We start from the raw sequence: 20202 nt of genomic DNA, 5'->3' as shown, positions 1-20202 counted from the left end.
GCTTGATAAATCCCCAGAAAGGGAAGGTGTGGAGGGATTCCAAGTCCCAGGGAAGGAAGTGCCGAGAAATACTACTTCGCTAACAGTGTATAAACTTAGGGTTGATTCTTGATAAAAAAAAAAAATTAACAAGTAATGGCATATGTTGACATCCTCTTCCTTCTCGTTTTCGTCCTCTTGCCCCTTCTGAGGTTTTTTCCCCTCTTCCTCGTTCTCTTCTTCTTTTCCTTCTCGTCCTTCTCTTCCTCCTAACATTTTATTTCCCTTCCCTCCCTCCTTTTCCTCACCCCCCCTTCCTCTTCCTCCTCCTCCTCCTCCTCCTCCAGAAATCATGAGCGCGAAATGCCGATCCGTGAGAGAACGGAGTGGAAAGTGAATGTATGATAGGTTGGATTGCCTCCAACAGGTCTTTGGGTCTGGCTGGGATGACGACGTGTCTGTCTGTCTGTGTGTCTGTAGGGAAATGAGTGTACAAGACGCCAGAAGCTTACTCGGAAAACGGACAAGTGCATTTGTAAAGGAGAATGGGTACATTGTGTTGTTGTTGTTGGTAGTGTTGCTGCTGCTGATAGCGTTAGTGTTGGAGGAGGAAGAGGAGGAGGAAAAGGAAGTGGAGGCTTAGAGAGAGGAGGAGGGCGGTGCGACAAATCATATTTTGCAATTGGCTTGGTCGTTGTGTGCCGCCATCCAAGTTCCCTCCGAAGAATCATCCTTCCGGGTTTGGGTTCTGAACATTCCAGATGAAGAGACAGAATGGGGTCGGGATCGACCGATACTTCTTTCAGTCCCGTGTCTATCCTTGCACAGACCGTTATTGGGAAGCTAAAAATGGAATTAAAACAAAAGATATGTAAATTTGAATTTATTTGAATTGAGCATTTCTTTTTTTAACGAACGAATTGAATTGGATATTTATTTTCTTTATCTTTTTTCATTTTGAATTGAATGGACAAAAAATGACTAGCTGTTTTTGTCGATACCTAAGACGGAGATTACCAAAGGAGGAAACAAATTAACAAGATTTCTGAAATATTAATCAGTTTATTTCGTTATAGTAGATTATTTCAAGTTGCATATGCAGCCATGAAATTAAATCAAATCAAATCCCAGATATTATTATTATTATTTTCTGTAATTACTTGAAGCAAAGAAGTTGACATTTTAATGAACAACGACATTGTATTTTGTCATATTTACTTCATGGAGATAAACTTGGAAAATATAAGGGAATTCTGCATTAGCGTTAAACAATGATAAATGTCTCGCTTTAAATGAAGAACTCACGTTAGTGGTCAAAGAACTCAGTTTTGTTCGGCATTTAGAAAGCGATGTGACAATAGAAGAATAGAACTGTGAGGACTGTAGTTTGAACGTGGTATAATTCTTACGAAAATGAATTATACACTTTGTTCACATCTGTTGTAAGCAATTTTTATTTATCTTTTATTTTATCTTTAGTTCATATATACCTGAAAATTTGTTCTCTCTTGATACTCTTGGGAACATAAATTGACAGAAGACCGTTCATGAGGAATTTGTACTTTTATTATTTTTTTTTTTATATTGTCAAGTGCTAAGACGACACAACATACGTTGTCAAAGAATTTTTTTCCTATCCTTCTTCCTCGCCCTCTTCTTTTCCCTCTCCTTTGCCTTCTTCTCCTTCTCCGCCTTCTTCTCCTTTTTCTTCTTCTCTTTCTTCTCCTCCTCCGCCTTCTTCTTCATCTCCTTCGCATTTTTCTTCTTCCCTTTCGCCTTCTCCTTCACATTCTTCTTCTCCTTCGCCTCCTTCACCTTCCTCTTCCTCTTCTCTTTCTCTTTCTTCTTCTCTTGGGATTAATGTTGAGGTATTATGACAGTTCTTCTCCTCCTACTCCTTCTTCCTCTTGGAATGGATGTTGAGGTGTTATGACAGTCATCCTTGTAGCAGATTTCAAAGTTCGCAAACAAGTTTAAGACATCCTGGTCAGATAAAAGATAGCGCCACAAGATAATAGAAATATTTTCACAATATCTAAATACAGTGCTGATTGTCAGTACATCTACATTGAGGTACAAGGTCAGGAGTAATGACGCCATCTTTAAGCATTTGTCACAATGTTACTGTTGAGTTTTGTACATGTGATATGTTGTCGTATGTCATATATGAAATGTCAAGGATTTACGTGACCAGGAGGTGAAATGGAGAATTATTCTTTGATTGATGAGAAGCACTTGTAGTTAGATAAAACAGGGAAGAACAATCAGGCGAGTCGTCGTTGCTTAGAATAAGTTTCCCGCCAAAACGATGTGTTCGAAGTGTTTAAAATTTCACCTAAATAAACGAGTAATTTATAACGTCCATTAAGTTATTTTCGTTTTTGTTTCTTCTTCATATTGACTTTTTTCCTAAAGTTGACTGCGTCATTGGTCTTTGTAAATCATGGAAATCGCAAAGACGATCTTCGTCTCAGCGTTGTAAAAACATGACCACAAGGTCACGCGTCCTAAACTTGGCTTTTGATGTGACGCCTAGAAGCGCAACGACGCCAAAAGTCTGGGGATAGGCTTTGTCACGTACGTGATATTTTCCGCAGGCACTGGCTGTCACAAGTTGAATGATGATCTCCTAAGAAATACTCCTGTGACCAATGATTTCTAGGTCACGTATTTGTTGGTGCAGTCTTGTAGTATAATGTTTGCCTACACACACATACACACACGCACACACACATTTAGAGAAGTGATGGTGATATGATGGCTAAAATACATGGGATGAAACTTGTACAATGATGATTAGGGTGGAGGGAAGTTGCACAGTCCACAATCCACCAACCGGTTCTGTACGAAACCTAGTGGCATGGAAATTTTTTAGGACGACTGGTGCAGTCCAGATGCAGGATTATATGGGGTTATCTCCCTTAGCCATACGACTTCCATGTCTAAGCCACAAGGCAGTGGGGCAGAAGATGGTAGACAGCAGAAGCCTTCTTACCTCTGGGGCCCCTTGCTGCTTAGAGATCCCTTGCTGTTCAGCCTGAGCCCGCAAGGAATTCGATATCCAGGGTTGCCGCGAGGAGGCTCAGCGAGTCTTGATGGTAGAGAGGTTATGTGTTGGCAGGAAAAGACTTGTGTACTCTGCTTTACTTTTTGCCTTCCGAAGAGAGCTAGCCAGCTGCCAAAGCTGAAAGCGAGATTTTGAAGAAGCAGGCATGCAACTTCTAAAGCTAAAGCACTAGACGCATCATACCACCCAGTTCATACGTAACACACACACACACACACACACACACACACACACACACACACACACACACACACACACACACACACACACACACACACACACACACACACACACACACACACACACACACACACACCTACCTACCTACCTACCTACCTCGTGGCGCTGTGGTTAGAGTTCTCGCCTGCCACCGGCGGTCCGGGTTCGAATCCCGCCCAGGACTGAAATAATTTCAGTATCGCTGCGCTGCAGGTTGTTACTCCGACTCTCGTGGGCGGGGAGTTAGGTATGTGTATGCGTATAAGGTTACAGTATTACCCATAGATCGGTCATACGAGATCTGAGCTCTCATCTGGGAGGTTAATAACTGTCGATCACGAGTCCAACACCATGGTGAATCTCTCTCTCTCTCTCTCACACACACACACAACACACACACACACACACACACACAATCTACAAGGGTGTATACATGTATGTGCTGTATACATGTGTTCTCTACAATTGAAAAATCAGCGCGGTGGCAACCAAAATAAATATTTACAGCACATATGACTGAAATCATACAGCCTGAAAGGAAGGAATGTTTGAAAAGAATGACTATTCAGTAATATGATAAGCAAAATAAAATGGAAAAAAAATTACAATGAGCTACATGAATGGCTGTAGCCATGTGTCAGTAGGTAGATAGAACATTGAAAAGCGAAAGTACTTGTAATTAAATGCATTGAAGTTGAGTTATATATATATATATATATAATTTTTTTTTTTTTCTCTCTCAGCATGAGATGTATTGCACTGGAACAGTTCTAGATGTATATTACTGCTATGTAGGTTGAACCTCAAATTTAATGTCGGCTACACATTCATACTACAATTGTCATGAAGTCTTCATCATGTGCACAAGTGCCTGAAATGAAGTAATTTGTTGTGCCTATAAGTTTTATATACTTGACCATTTACAATCACTTGTTACTTTACCAAGAGGTATTACTTATTAGAATTATATATTTTTTTTCTTTACAGCAATGAGACCACCTTTAGCAAATTGAAACAGAAGTCACTTGCTTTATCAAACAGTTGAATTATGTAGCTGTTTGAGTAATAGAGTAATGTGCCTATCAATAGAGCACACATTTGTGCCTTTACATTCATTTGAATACAAGACATCTTGTACCCAGAAACAGCCATGCCTCGCTTAATGTGGACATTCGCGCAAGTTATCTCAGTGTCTTGCAGAAACCTGCCGTCATAGTTCATAACCACGTGATATATGCTTTGCCTGAGTATTCAATGCTTTTGTTGAACTGGAAACATATGGCAGTAAGGTCGGCTTATTGTCAATTATGTTTGTGGATATGCAGCTGTTCCAGTGGTACTGAAGAAAGTTCCATTTTGTAACCCATGTTTGTCCATCAGTTAGAACTGAATTGTTTTCTTGACATTATTTTTATACACAGAATACAGTATTCAGTTTTTACACCAATGCTAAGTAAAAATCTGTACTTCTCTCATAGATTAGCATTTTCTCATTGTAGTTCTGATCCTAATGTCCCTCATCACCTCATGTCCATTGAGTTTGCACCAGCAATACTCTGGTTATTGCATAGTCTCAAGAGTTACACAAAAGTTTCATTTTCAAATAAGAAAGTTGGCAAAAATTAAAAGAAGTTGTAAATATAGAATTCATATTCCACCAAGACCCATTGCACAAATCATAAACAAGCAGAGAATACTTCAAACTTTCAAAGGTTTACATACTTTACTTAACACAAGTTGTTTATTAAACTCCAAACAACTACCTCATCATTTGTCACCATTCGTTTTGTCATCTTCGTTATGGATTCTCCACCTTCATGGGAAAGTCCTCATCTTCTTCACCAACTTCTCCATCAATTGGAGATGGAGATATCCTTGTATGTTGCTGCTGCAGCATTTGTCTATGCTTTCTTAGTTTTCCTTAATGTTGATTGTGCACGTATTGTCGAGAAGAACCCAAAGAAGTTTAAGATCGACACAGCTGAGCTTGAATCCAGGAGGAATTTTATTGAACACACCAAACAGGAAGTTAAGGTAGGTTCACTGTCACATTCAAATGAATAGTTATCAATAGTTAATTGAATATACAAGATATAGTTAATACTCAGGATTTCTTTGTCATTGCTGTAGTGATATTGATGTTTAAGGTGACGTAAATATTGTACGTGATGATCAATCAGTCAATCTGTTGCCCCAGGTCTCTCTTGCAGGAAACCTACAGCTTCCAGGTAAGCAGCAACAACTAATGGATTGGCCCAAAATCACTCGACAAAGAAATATTGTATTGCTGTTTGGTTATCACAAGGCAGTGTAAAATGAGGTGTTCAGTGCCCTCTGTGTAATGGTTACATCTGGGGCAGTTTGTTTTTTGTAGCCAGGCCTATTCTATACTAGAACCCTCCTAGTACTGGATGGTGACCTTAAATGGTGTGGAGTTGGGGGCTCTGGATTTCCAGTCGGTGAAACCCAAAACAAATTTTTTTGTAATTATAACGGGCATGGGTGTAGTCATGTGATTGTAATGCATATTATACACTAGGTAGCAACAGTTTTGATTCACAGATCAGTCATTTTCATAAATGTATACTATCATATAAAGAACCACAAATTTCTTTATATTATTAATCAGGATCCTAAGAAGTCAGATGGGGAGTTGGTACCCCCAAACTTCCACAGATATTGCATATTTGATTTGTCAATAAAACTTCCAGATGTCGTTTGGATTTATGGTAATTTTATTCTAATATGTACATACTTTTTCCAGTCTATGAAAGAGCGCCTTAACCTGACAAAGAAGGATAGAGACGTAACTGCAAGACAGGTAAAGACAATGTTTTTTTTATGTTAATGAATTTGTAAATGAGAAATATGAAGATATGTATTCTTTGGTGTGTGCTGCACAGTTTTAAGTGTCGATAATGATTCATGAAAATTAATTTATAGTTGGTCTTCATTTATGGTAATGTGGTTGAGCAATTTATATTTTATTTCCTTTTTACAATGTCTTAGTCTTTTACCATGTTAGGGGTATACATATTATTTGCCTGTGTTAAATTGGTTTCTTTCCCAACCTGACAGCCTGTTTTGGAAGATAATTCTCCACTAAAGATGCCACAAGTTGTAACTCATGGGTCCACACGCTACAGTCGCTTGGTCAATGAAGCTGACAGCCCCAACAATGAATTCATTGAACGCACACTGGCACAACAACAGGCAAGTTCTTGTAGTTTTTTTTTAATGTCAGATGACTTGCTTATTACATGCCTCATAAATGCTTAACTCTTACCCTCAGCCTTTCAAATTATGTTTTGATTTGCATGTATTGAACCCTCATGTTTACTATACCATGCATCTTGAAGCTTTTTGGTTTTAAAGATATGTTTAATTTGCAATACATGTTGTCTGCTTGCCAGAAAGTCTTCAGACACTGTGGTCTTTTTCAACTTGTTCCCATGACCTCATGATACCCATCTATTTAAAATCTAGAAATTCAATATTGTCCACTCCCTTCAGTTATTTGAATACCACAATCAAGGTCCCTCTTTTTTTTCAAATTCATAGGAGGTTTTGAAAACATAAGTTTTAGACTGACAATATTACAAGGACCAAAATTATGCAGCAGTCTTTTATTATTGGAGAATAATCCCCACAAGGGAAGTAGCCAAAGTCATACATACATACATATACCAAGGCTTTTTCCCCCTTTCAAGGGAGGTAGCCAAAAAGGGAAAGGCATAAAAACACTCCCACCCATTTCATCCCTAAATACACTCCACACCCCTCCCACCCTCCCTCTCATCTGAGCACCTCCTGGATGACGGGTCTTCCCTGCACCTTGCCCACCGCCCTGGGTCAAAGTCAAAGTAGCCAAAGTCAAAAGACATAATTCCACTCCCACTCATTTCATCCCCACCCACTCCACTCCCATTCACCACCCGTCGCTCCCTCCTTCCACCCTCTATGTCTCTCAAGAAAAAGAAGTGCTGGTTAACCCTGTTGAAATATTATGCTCACTCTCTTTGATCCTTATTAGATGGTAGGTTTATGTGAGCATGGAATTACCAATTTCTAATTAGTATAGTAATTTGATGTTGGATTATATTTATAGTTAGAATTTATTGCAGAAATTACTTTAGACTTTCATGTTATATTTGGTTTTGGGAAAAAGAAAAAACTTGAGTTAAATGATAAATATGTCTGAACAAATAAATAATTAAATTATATTGCAGATGATAATGGGTCAACAAGATGAGCACTTGGACCAGATTGCAACATCCATGGGAACCCTTAAAACTATGTCACGCCATATAGGTAGTGAAATTGATGAACAGGCTGTGTAAGTAGGGTTACATATCTATATGAGTATATGCATCTTTACATTGTAAGGCAGTTAATCTCTTAACCCTGCATCAGGTACCCATAGAAATATATATATATATATATTTCTTTTTTTACTTTAGAGTTCTAGACCATAATAATACAGTATACCCTAATGTAAGCTATTTTTACTTTACTTATTTTTAACAACTTTGCATATAGGGTTGATGAAAGAGTATTAGTATGGTTTGGACACATGGAAAGAATGAATGAAGAAAGACTAGTAAAGGAGGTATGGAAGGCAGATGTGGAGGGAGTGAACATGAGGGGACGTCCTAGGATGAGATGGATGGATGGGGTGAAGGGGGCTTTGGGGAAGAGGGGAATATCTGTTGAGGAATGATGGGAGAGGACAGATGACAGGGATGAATGGAGAATGGTTGTATATGGAAGATGTTGTGATGCATGAGGTGGAATGGATGGGGATTGGGGGTGAGGTAGTGTGTGAGAGCAAAATTTTGACGCAGCCCGAAGGGATTTCTCCCCGTCATCTCCTTATATGGGGGGGACGGAGAGGGGGGGTCGCCGATTTAATGAAGCGGCCTTGCTGTGGATGTGCTGTGTCTTGCGACACTGCTTCTGACCCAGGGCAGTGGACAAGGTGCAGGGATGACCCGTCATCTAGGAGGTGCTAAGATGGGAGGGAGGGTGGAGGGGTGTGGAGTGTATTCAGGGATGGAATGGGTGGGAAAGATTTTATGCCTTTTCCTTTTTGGCTACCTCCCTAGTAAGGGGGAAAAAGCCTTGGTATATGTATGTATGTATGCATATATCTGATGCAAGTCAAAGTTGTTAAGTTACTATTTATGGGGCCATGTGAGGTAAGGTAAAATAGTGCCATATATTGCTTATTGAATGAAAGTTATTTTTATTTATTTATTTATGGATACCACTACATAGTCCATTAAAGCCTTACCAACTACCCTTCCATCCACTACCTTCTCCCCTATGTAATTATGCTTAACTTTCTTCTTAAACACTGTGTTAGCTATCATCAACTCTCAAAACATTTCCACCATCAACTCTCCACACTTTCCAACCATTCCATCTACTGGTTCATCCTCTTCTCTAGCATTGAGATCTCCCAATACCACTACATTGACATTTCTCCCAAAACTCTCTATGCATTCACTTCAATCTATCCAAACAGCCTCCTTTTCCTCTACACTCTTCTCACTACCAGGCCCATATACACTTACAAAGACCCACATTTCCCTTCTCAGTTTCAACTTCATCCACATTAATCTTGAAGAAACCTATTTCCACTCCACCTATCTCTTCACTTACTAGTATAGCCACCCCTTCCCTCCCTTGCCCTCTCCTAACTCCTGACAACCTCCCCACTACACTCCCAAACTCAAACTCCCTTTCAACATAGTTTCACACAGTGCCAACACATTCCTCTTCCTTCTCATCCTTTTTACTCTCATCTGTACCACACCCATGCGTATTAAAAGAACCTAAGAGAAGTGAACACGAGGGGGCAACCGAGGATGAGATGGATGGATGAAAGGGGCATTGAACAGGAGGGGAATGTCTGTTAAATAGGTATGGGAGAAGGCAGAAAATAGGGGTGAGTGGAGAATGGTTGTGTATCGATGATACTGTGATGCAAGGGAGTGGGCGGGGAATGGGGTGGTTGGGGAGTGGTTATGTGTGAATGATGTTTAATGCAGCCCAAAAGGATTTTTCCCCATTTATTTTTTTGCCAGTTGTTTGCTGACAACACTGTGCTTGTAGCAGGATCAGAGGAGGGATTGAGGAAGTTAGTGACAGTTTTTGGGAAGATGTGTGAAAGAAGAAAGTTGAAGATAGATGTGGGTAAAAGTAAGGTGATGAGATGTACAAGGGAAGAGGATGGCAGTAAATTGGAAGTGAGTAATAAGGGAGAAAGACGGGAAGAAATGGATAGCTTGGGGTGAATGTGACAAGAAAGGGAGGAGTGGAGGTGAAGGTAGAGTGTAGAATGAGAGAAGGAATTAAATGCCTTGTGGGATTAAAAAGTGTAATGAGAAATAGACATTTGGGAATGGATGCTGTGAGGAGATTGTATGAATGAGTGATTGTACCAACAGCACTGTATGGGGCAGAAACATGGAACATAAGAGAGGAAGAGTTTAAATGTGTTTGAGATGAAATGCCTGAGAAGTATGGTAGGGGTTACTAGGCTGGATAGAGTGAGAAATGAAGAGGTGAGGAGGAGAATGGGGGTGGAAAAGAAGTTGGGAGATAGGGTTGATGTAAGAGTATTGGGATGTTTTGAATGCATGGATAGAATGAAGAGAGATTGGTAAGAGGTGTGGAAGGCAGAGGTGGAGGGATTGAACATGAGAGAACAACCAAGGATGAGATGGATGGATGAGGTAAAAGGGGCATTGGGAAAGAGGGGGATGTTTGCTGGGGAAGGAAGGGAGGAAGAAGATAGAGGTGAATTGAGAATGGTTGTGTATGGATGATGCTGTGATGCCTGGAAGGGAGTGGGTGGGGGATGGGGTGGTGAGGGAGTATATTGTGAATGATATTTTGACGCAGCCTTAAGGAATTTCTCCCTGTCTTATCTTTTTCTGGATGAAAGGATGGAGAGGGGTGTCAGCGATTAAATGAAGTGGCCTTGTTGTGGATATGCTGTGTCTTGCTGTATTGCTTCTAACCCAGGGTAATAGGCAAGATGCATGGATGACCCGTCATCAAGGAGGAGCCAAGAAAAGAGGGAGGGAGGGAGGGATGGTGAATATGAGTGAAGTATGTGGGGGTGAAATGGGTGGGAGTGGATTTAGTCTTTGACTTTGGCTACCTCCCTTGTAAGGGGGGAAAAAGCCCATGGGATATGTATATATGTATTTTTCTGCATGAAAGGGCACAGAGGGGGTCATTGATTAAGTGAAGCAGCCTTGTTGTGGATGTGCTGTGTCTTGCTGCATTGCTTCTGACCCAGGGTAGTGGGCAGGATACAGGGATGACCCGTCAGCCATGAGGAGCTAAGATGAGGAGGAGGAAAGGGTGGTGGATGGGAGTGGAATAGGTGGAGGTATATGCCTTTTGACTTTGGCCATTTTCCCATTAAAGGGGGAATGTATAGATAGATATTTTCATTGAAGACATTATTTTTACATTAATGTAAAGAAATATTTTCTTCACTTTTCCTTGAGGCACAGGTACACCATACATACCTTGTAGACCACTTCAGAGTGGGTGATGTACTCCTTTCAACTACTTTCCCCCCCAAAACCCTGAGTTTATGAATGTTTTCTTGTATGTCTATATACCAAGGGCTTCTATCACACACAGATAGGCTCTTCTCTTCCTCCACAACCACCAGATACCCACCTCCAGAAGCATATCCATAATCATATTGCTCATTGCTCCATCAACGGACTGAAAGACAACACACTACTTCATGCCAGACCTCCTGACATCCATCCTTCTGAATCTTCTCTCAAGAGAGAGGACAGAGTCCACCTGGCCAGGGTTTGGTGTGGCCACCATCCAGCCCTTCTAAATTACCAGAGGCAGATGGATGATTGTATTGTGGATATCTGTCCAGAATGTAACACATCACCCCATACTATTCAACATATTATGGAAGACTGCATTGTTTACAGTGATGCATGCCAACAAAGCAATATATACTGTATAAGGGATTTATGGGAAATTCCTGTTCCAGTCATGGTGTTCCTCAGGGAGAGACGACTGTTTTGTCAGAGAGCCTAGGAAATGTCATAATCATCATCCCCCTTATAAGGGAGGCCAAGTCAAAGGCACTCACTGACTCCCACCCATTCTTCTCCCATCCACCACCCTTGTTTCCCTCTCATCTTAGCGCCTCGTGGATAAAGAAGCATCCCTGTCTCCTGCCCACTGCCTGGGTTAGAAGCAGTGCAGCAAGACTCAGCACATCATAGCAAGGCCACTTAACTTACATGGCAACCCTCCCTCTCCATCCTGTCAAAATATCCACACACAACCCCCCCCCCCCCATCCTCTTGTGTGTAGATTTTTTTTTTTCTTCTTCTTCTCTGGATATATGGTGAACTTATATTTATATATATATTTTTTTCCTTTTCAGGATGTTAGATGATTTTGGGCATGAGATGGAAAACACACAGAGTAAAATGGAAAACACGCTCAACAAGGTAGCCAAAGTTATGCACCTTACAAATGGTAAGTAGGAAAAACATTATTTTATGTGAAGATTGTGAGCATTAGTTTTGCATGGTTGTATTTACCAAATTGTTATATACAAGAATAAATAAAGAAAGATATAAAAGAAGTGTGGGAGGCAGAGGTGGATAGAGTGAACATGAAGGGGGTGACCAAGGATGAGATGGATGGATGGGGTAAAAGGGGCATGTCTGTTGAGGAAGGGAGAAGACAGAAGATAGGGATGAGTGTATGGATGATGCTGTGATGCATGGAAGGGAGTGGGTGTGGGATGGGAGCGTTAGGGAGTGGTTATGTGTGAATGATATTTTGATGCAGCCCAAAGGGATTTCTCCCCACTTCTTTTTTTCTGCATGAGGGGATGGAGAGGGGGGTTGTCGATTAAATGAAGCAGCCTTGCTGTGGATGTGCTGTGTCTTGCTGTATTGCTTCTGTCCCAGGGCAATGGGTGAGATGCAGGGATGGCCTATCATCCAGGAGCCAAGAAAATAGGGAGGGAGGGAGGGATGGTGAATGGGAGTGGAGTGTATGGGAATGGCTACCTCCCTTGTAAAGGGGAAAATTAATGCTTCTCTGTGGAACTCTCTACTTCCTCACATCCTTCAGGTTTCCATCTCCTTTTCAACTTTTTGCTATGTTTTTTCATCCCATACTAACAGATCATCAGTCAAATGTTTCTGTTCCTTCCTCTACTTAGAAAAAACAATGCTATCGTATCTCCTCATCATTCTTTCAGTGTATGCAACTCCAGTTTTTTCCAGTCTTACTTCATATTTCTTCTCTGATAGAATCATCCTAGTCATTGTCCTCTAGAGTCCTTAATTTTTTTTTTATAGCTTTCTTTTTGTTAGATAACTATACCACCACTGCATATTTTAGGCTCAGGTGGATTAGACTTTCATCATATTCTCCTATCCCTTCTGTTATACTGTTAACATTTTTGTCCAGTGACAACATCTGTAATCAACACCCCAGTAAACTTTACACACTGTAAGATTTGTCAATGATTACTAACAAGGATGTGAATGATATCTTTTCTCACACCTCCAATAGTGCTATACCTAATTCTTTGCTCTGGCTCGTATCTAAAAACCAGGAACCTTGTCCTTCTGGATTTTACAAATTTGAGAAGAAGAATGTGTTCTTCAGTCCTGTGCCATGAGTACTCCCTCAAGAGGCATCATCCAGAAATGAATGAGCTAGTGACACATAAACAGCCCCATGCAGATATTGTACCAATACACAAAGGAGGGGACAAGGAAAATCCAACCAACTATAGACCAGTCTCCCTTACAAGTGCAATAGCAAAATATGCAAAAAAGTTATTAAAAGTAATTGGATTAAACAGTTGGAAAAGAATAATATACTAAATCCAAAACAATTTGGATTTAGACGTGGAAAATCATGTGCCACAAACTTGATTTGCTTTTACTCGAGACTAATAGAAATAATGCAAGAAAGGGATGGATGGGCAGATTGTGCCCTCTTAGATTTACAAAAATAATTTGATAAATTACCACACAAAAAGCTATTAAGAAAAATTGAAACAATAGGTGGAGTACAAGGAAAGTTATTGGAATGGATGGAAGATTTCTTGAACAGGAGAAAAATGAGAGTGGTACTTAGAGAGAAGAACTTGACCTGGGAAGAGATGATAAATGGAGTCCTGCCAGGTTCTGTATTGGCTCCAATAATGTATGCCATATATATAAATGATATGGATGAAGTTATGGAATATTATATGAACTTCTTTGCAGAAGATGCAAAATTATTGAAGAAAGTAAGTACAGAGGAAGATTGTGAATCACTACAAATTGACCTGGACAAAGTCTGGAAATGGAGTCAAAAGTGTGAAGGGAACTTCAACATCAAGAAATGTAGTATAATGGAATTTGGAAAAAGTAAAAATAGAATATCGGGATGATATAAAATTGGTACAAAGAAAGTTAAAAAAGTAAACTCTGAAAGGGACCTAGGAGTAATTATCAGCAAAGACATGGCACCAGACACATATCAACAAAATAGTCGGAAAAACATTCAACTTACTAAGATCAATGAAAGTGCCCTTTGACTACTTGGATGAAGAAATGGTAAAGAAAATATTAGTTACATTGATAAGACTAAGATTGGAGTACACTGCAACACTATGGACACCCTGTACTAAAAAGCATATAAAGAAATTAGAAAGAATTCAAAGAGCAATGACAATGATGGCACCGGCACTCTCCAAATTGACATATGAACAAAGATTGGCCAAACTCGAACTACCAACCCTGGAACAAAGAAGAGAAAGAGGAGATCTACTAACCATCTACAGAATTATGAAAGGGATGAAAGTCCTTGATAGAGATGATTTATTTAAGTGGGATAAAAGAAAAACAAGAGGATAGTTATAGAAGAGATCTGAAAAAGAATACTTGCCACAGGGTGGTGGATATCTGGAACAAATTGAATGAGGAAACAGGGAGTGCAAAAACTAAACAAGAATTTAAGAAAAAACTTGATTCTGTTAAGATACAAAAGTGGGTCACTATGAGCATAGCTCTCTTCCTGTAAAATACAACTAGGTAAATATACACACACACTCACATTAGCATGCAAACACATGGTGTGGGGTCTCTAGTTAAAGTTTTAGCCCCATTTATTCAGTTTTTCTAACATGTAGGCGAACACCACTGGTGTTCATGTTCCTTGTCACAGATGTAAAGAAATTAGCAGCCACATGTTTAGTGAAATGTCTTAGACTAACATCACAGTACGCAATACAAAAAACAAGCACCAGCAATTATTATAGGTCATTTTCCATAACCAGATCATTATGGAGCTCTCATCTAGAAAACAAAACTATCCTCACAAACTACTTTGCATCTCCAGGGACCTGCATGAGGTGGTCCAGTAATATGGACCTCAGAGAGAACTATCCTCTTGTTCCCTTTTTTCAAAGCCCTCAGTAATCTAGTTCATGTACACAATAGGTAGTTACCAACAGGTTCAAAAGAAACACCATGTGAGGATGGAACATTTATTAGTACATAATTTTGTTTGTTAGAGTTCTAAGATATGGTTACTTTAGTCAACAGAATGGTTGGAATACAACAATTCAGTTGGATTTTGTCCAGAGTTAGAGTGTAAACATTGCTTTAAGCTAAAGTTACAATCCAAGCTTGGGCAAAATCAAACTGTATTGTTAGAATCCAACCATTCCATTGAGTAGTGTAACTGGAACTTTATCAAGTACAGTCGAACCTCGAAAGCCCGGACTAATTGGGGGGAAGGGTGGTCCGGTCATGCCAAACGTCCGGTCATCGAAAATATCGCCCTAACACCCGTAGATTTTCATAGCGGTATACGTATAGGTAATGTATGATATGGCATAGAAACACATAAGAATAATACTCTAACACTGTAATAATAACAATACTGTAATAATAATGCTATAATACTAATAATTCTGTAATAACTGTAATACAGGCATGTAAATGTACTGTATATACAGTGTACTGTACTGTATTTTTTATTACGTACACTGTAAATATCGGAAGGTATGCACGCGGGACAGTGGTGGCGGCCAGGGTTGCCACGTTTTCTACACTGCCGTGTAGAATGGGAGTGTTGCCATACCGGGGCATACATTTTTCTTGGGCGTGTGCAGACTTTCATAGCAAGATATACTTGTCAAACTTTGACAAAATGTTGGTTCTATTTTTTTATTCTTACATACATACATACATATACCAAGGCTTCTTCCCCCTTCCAAGGGAGGTAGCCAAAAAGGAAAGGCATAAAAACACTCCCACCCACTCCATCCCTAAATACACTCCACACCCCTCCCACCCTTCCTCTCATCTGAGCACCTCCTGGATGACGGGTCATCCCTGCACCCTGCCCACCGCCCCGGGTCAGAAGCAGTGTCGCAAGACACAGTACATCCACAGCAAGGCCGCTTCATTTAATCGGCGACCCCCCCTCTCCGTCCCCCTTTGCATATAAGGAGAGGACGGGGAGAAATCCCTTCGGGCTGCGTCAAAATTTACTCACACATACTACCCCACCCCCCACCCCCCCGCCCATTCCTCCTCATGCAGTCACAACATCATCCATATACAACCATTCTCCACTCACCTCTGTCTTCCGTCCTCTCCCTTCCTTCCTCAACAGACATTCCCCTCTTCCCCAAAGCCCCCTTCACCCCATCCATCCACCTCATCCTAGGACGTCCCCTCATGTTCACTCCCTCCACATCTGCCTTCCATACCTCTTTTACTAGTCTTTCTTCACTCATTCTTTCCATGTGTCCAAACCATCCTAATATTCTTTCATCAACCCTCTCTCCCAAATCCTTTTTCACCCCTGTTCTCCTCCTCATTTCTCACTCTATCTAGCCTAGTAACCCCCACCATACTTCTCAGACACCTCATCTCAAACACATTCAAACTCCTTCTCTCTTCTTCTCTTATGTTCCACGTTTCTGCCCCATACAGTGCTGTTGGCACAATCACTCCTTCATACAGTCTCCTCTTCGCATCCATTCCCAAATGTCTATTTCTCATTACACTCTTTAAACCACCAAGGCATTTACTCGCTTCTCTCAATCTACATTCTACCTCCACCTTCACTCCACCTTTTCCTGCTTTTTATTCTTGAATGTATATAAGGCCCCCATGCCCTAACATATTCAGTAAGATATAAAAATAATTTTTTTTTATATTATTATCGCTAAAAGAAAGCTGAAACTTTAGCGTAGAATTTTTTTCTACACGGTAAAAACGTATCTTTTGGGGTATAATAGTTTATAAGTAACACAATTACCAATAAAAGTCATATTTTGATGTACCATTTATTATTTGATAACTAGTTCTATGATTTTTAAACAAAACATTGAGTTTTTGAATGTTTTTAACAGCCCGCTGATATGTAGAAAAAATTTCCTCATGTCCTTGTGCAGTTGCCACATGCCGCTATTTTACTACGTTTTGGTACAAAATTCTACGAAAAGGCAGCCCTGGTGGCGGCTCGACTGGGCCGGGTTTGAGTACACGTGTACGGCCGTCGCTGCCACCTACCGGACAAATAGGGAACTTTGAAAAGTCCGCCCTTTGTTCATTCCGACCGGTCATACGAGGGTCCGGCCATTCGGGGTCCGGGTTTTCGAGGTTCGAGTGTACATGATAAAGCCCGAACAAGCCTCTGGTCTCGCATGATGTTTTTGATAACCTGTTTCTTAATTTTGTAGAGTTGGCTTATAACTTGCTATTTTGTTATGTACCCTCCTTATGTGGAAAAAATGTGGTAAGTCTAGTGTCATTTATTTAAGTAATTCTTTGACTCCATTTCCATTTTACAGATCGACGACAGTGGGCAGCAATTGGAGCCTTGTCAGGAGTATTGGCAGTTGTTATTGTGCTCTTCTTTGTCCTTTGAGCAAAGGGTATTGCTTATGTTTAGCACTGGGGAACTTTGAAAGATCAATAGTAAAAGGGGATGTGATCCACTAATGCTGGGGACCTAACCAACAAATGGTAAAATTTTATTTTTAAACCTCAAAAGCATTATTTCAAGTTTTTAACATGACAACCACAGTCATATGCAATTTTAATAGACCCTGTCGGCAGACCCCCTATGCTGTTAATATTTCAAAAGTTCTCTTAAGTTAAAGAGGAATCTATTGTGCCAGCCAAATTTGGCTACATTAGATTAATCTTAGGGAACTCGAAGCATAATCTGCTTTACTAGAACTATTGCCAGAATTCACTCACCTGCCAACCATAAATCTAAAATATGTGCTTAATTAGGATATTGTAAAGTCAATTTATAAGTTCCTTGCCCTGTTTGTAGGTGCAATAATCAATTGTTGCCTACAATATTGGTTTTCTAGGTGAATGTGTTTACCAAAAGCTTAATTTATATGGCGTTGGAGTTCACCCTCATAAAATAATAGGTCAGAAGAATGCATAATTCAGGTGTGATAAGAAAAGTTTAATATGTATAAAGGTGAAGACATTGTACAGATTTCCTTCCCAAATTTAAACCTTATAAAAGTATAACCATTGTGGTTTTAGTATTCTGATGGTGGATGTAGAAAGTAGTGGAATGTATAAACTTTACTCAAGGCATTTGTGGGCAAGTCAAAATTCTATTTGGGGGAGAAAAAAAAATTGTCCGCCTCTGGCCTAATGTCTTCCCACTACAAGAAACTCAAGTTTCACCACCTTGTGAATGTAGCTTTGTCTATTGATTTAACTTAGAATATTTTTTTTTTCTCTTCTTCTCTGTTTGTGCTGCGTGATTGACTGTTTCATTGGTTTGCTACAAGACAATAACAATCAAAATATATTTCACCATTTCCCCCCCATTTGTGATTTCCATTTGCTTTGTCTGTGATTAAGTAGCTGTCATTGACCTAAACAGAATTATCTTCTCAAATGTGACCCTCCAGTATCTGTGATTGATATAAAGTTTCCTTCCTTAATCCACTTAAAAGTGGAACTTTAGTCATCGATTCCATATTCCAGATGAGGAACAGTTCGTACAAATTTTATTGTGTAACCAAGACACTTAGCGCATGACTAGACTTGGGCTTGAAATTATCAAATGGTTCCAACTTATAAGAGGTAAGAAAACTTTACCTTACCCCTTGAAATGTGTAATATGTTCCCATGTGGTTACTTGGAATCGTTACAGAAAACTAAAAAGAAAAAAAAAAATACATTTGTGAGCACATTATAAAATCCTGCACCATAATGAGATTGAATGCTTAGAATGGCAAGTGTGGAGAAAATAAAGGTTCATCTCGTTTCCTCTCCTCCATATCTCTTGATATCACTCAATTGTTGTATTGTGAGGAGGTTTGCTTTCTTTCCTTTGTTTGAAATTAAGAAATGACATTTCTTATACTTGGTTTTATTATATGGAAGAATCTGCACCATAACAGCTCTTGTTGATCTAAGATTCATATACATTGCTTCAACAGCAGTAAAATGAACTGCCTCATATCTGTAATGGGGGGCTACGCCACTACTGGTTGACTTGATACTATGCCATATGCATTCTTTGTCATGAACATGTAAGAGAGTATGTATAGCTGCCAAATGCCTGAAGTGTAAGTAGGAAGAGTGTATCTCATTTGTAAATACAGTTGTGTTATAGAGAGATATGTAATGAATGGAAATATGCATGATATTTGGCTCATAATGTTAACACCGACTCTTGTTTATGTTTGTCATTTACTTCCAAATTGTTCGTCATAGGAATGAACAGGATTGGTAAATCCATCATCATGCTGAAAAAAAAAATGTAGTTAGGTCTTTTCAGGTTGGTTGCAGCTTGTGTAAATAAATATTTTGATAGTTGTATACTTTCATCAGGATTTTATGTTGTGTATATCTTTTATTGTTTATGTGTCTTATAGGTAAGGTGCCAAGCCAGAATTAGGTCTACACACTTTTTTTATTTTGTATCTGTTAATGAAAAGTTATTTAACTTGTTTGCCATAAACTCTCTTCATCCATTCCCTCCCCAACCAATATAAAGATGATTGCATTCCATATTTATTGTGTTTTTCTGGTGCTTTACATCACTGTTGAAATTGGGAAAAAAAAGAAGAAGTCTCTCTGCATACTTGTGTTCTACTACCAATTTCTAGAATAAAGGCAGTTCATAGATTATCCATAAAGCAACTTGCCAATGAAGTACTAGGATTGACAAATGTCTGTCTTCCTAAGGAGGTAGTAGCAATGAATATAAAACCATAGCTGTTGAGGACTGGACCATGTGGATAATAACTTTGTCAACAGAAAATTCAGTTAATTTCTTGTTGGCTTTGTCTCGTAATGAATCAGTCATATACTTGCTTGTCTTCTCCATATGAACATCAGTGTTATGTTACATGAAATTTATTCCTATGATTTTGTATAAAACTTAAATATACCTAAAGGCCATTTTTTATGTTATTAGGGGGCGGCAGAGTCAAGTCATACACCCACCCTACACCTATACCACACTCATCCAAAAACCCATTTATTTTCCATCCCATCTGAGCATCTTGTGGATGAATTGTCATACATGTCCTTTGCCTCACTGCTCAGGTTTGAGGCTTTGGAATGGGATGTAGCCATTTTTCTATAAAAGAAAAATAATCTGCCAGGGAAACTTTGCCAATGAACATAAATCAATCCATTCCCTAAAGTATCTCTTGGAGATTTCTGAGTGTAGATATGGAATGCGCTTCATGTTGGGATATAAAACAGAGGGACCAATGGTGAGTATCTGCATGAGGTGGTCCTGCAAGAACATCAGAGAGAGTGATCTCCCAGCCATTCATCTTCAAATTCTTGTCAACTTCGTCATTTCCATCAGGAGGTGCAACCCTGATTGGTTGACATTTGGTCTTAAGAAAGGTC

General features: G+C 39.6%; 1 protein-coding gene across 2 annotated transcripts in view; it reads left to right on the top strand.

The window, feature by feature from the left end:
• The window catches only part of Syx6 (Syntaxin 6), a 71835-nt gene extending 52486 nt beyond the window's left edge, over positions 1-19349 (top strand). For both annotated transcript variants that reach the window (XM_076179121.1, XM_076179120.1), the window contains exons 3-8: positions 5205-5299; positions 6030-6086; positions 6344-6478; positions 7495-7601; positions 11709-11803; positions 17148-19349. In XM_076179121.1, coding sequence (XP_076035236.1) covers positions 5205-5299; positions 6030-6086; positions 6344-6478; positions 7495-7601; positions 11709-11803; positions 17148-17224 — 566 coding nt within the window. In that variant the 3' untranslated portion in view covers positions 17225-19349. The remainder of the gene's footprint in view (positions 1-5204; positions 5300-6029; positions 6087-6343; positions 6479-7494; positions 7602-11708; positions 11804-17147) is intronic.
• The last annotated feature ends 853 nt before the right edge of the window (positions 19350-20202 follow it).

This window comes from Oratosquilla oratoria, chromosome 42 (assembly GCF_046742065.1).
Source record: "Oratosquilla oratoria isolate Oo_2021 chromosome 42, ASM4674206v1, whole genome shotgun sequence".
Taxonomy (NCBI): domain Eukaryota; kingdom Metazoa; phylum Arthropoda; class Malacostraca; order Stomatopoda; family Squillidae; genus Oratosquilla; species Oratosquilla oratoria.
Note: the sequence above shows the minus strand (reverse complement) of the source record. Positions and strands in the feature narration are given on the sequence as shown.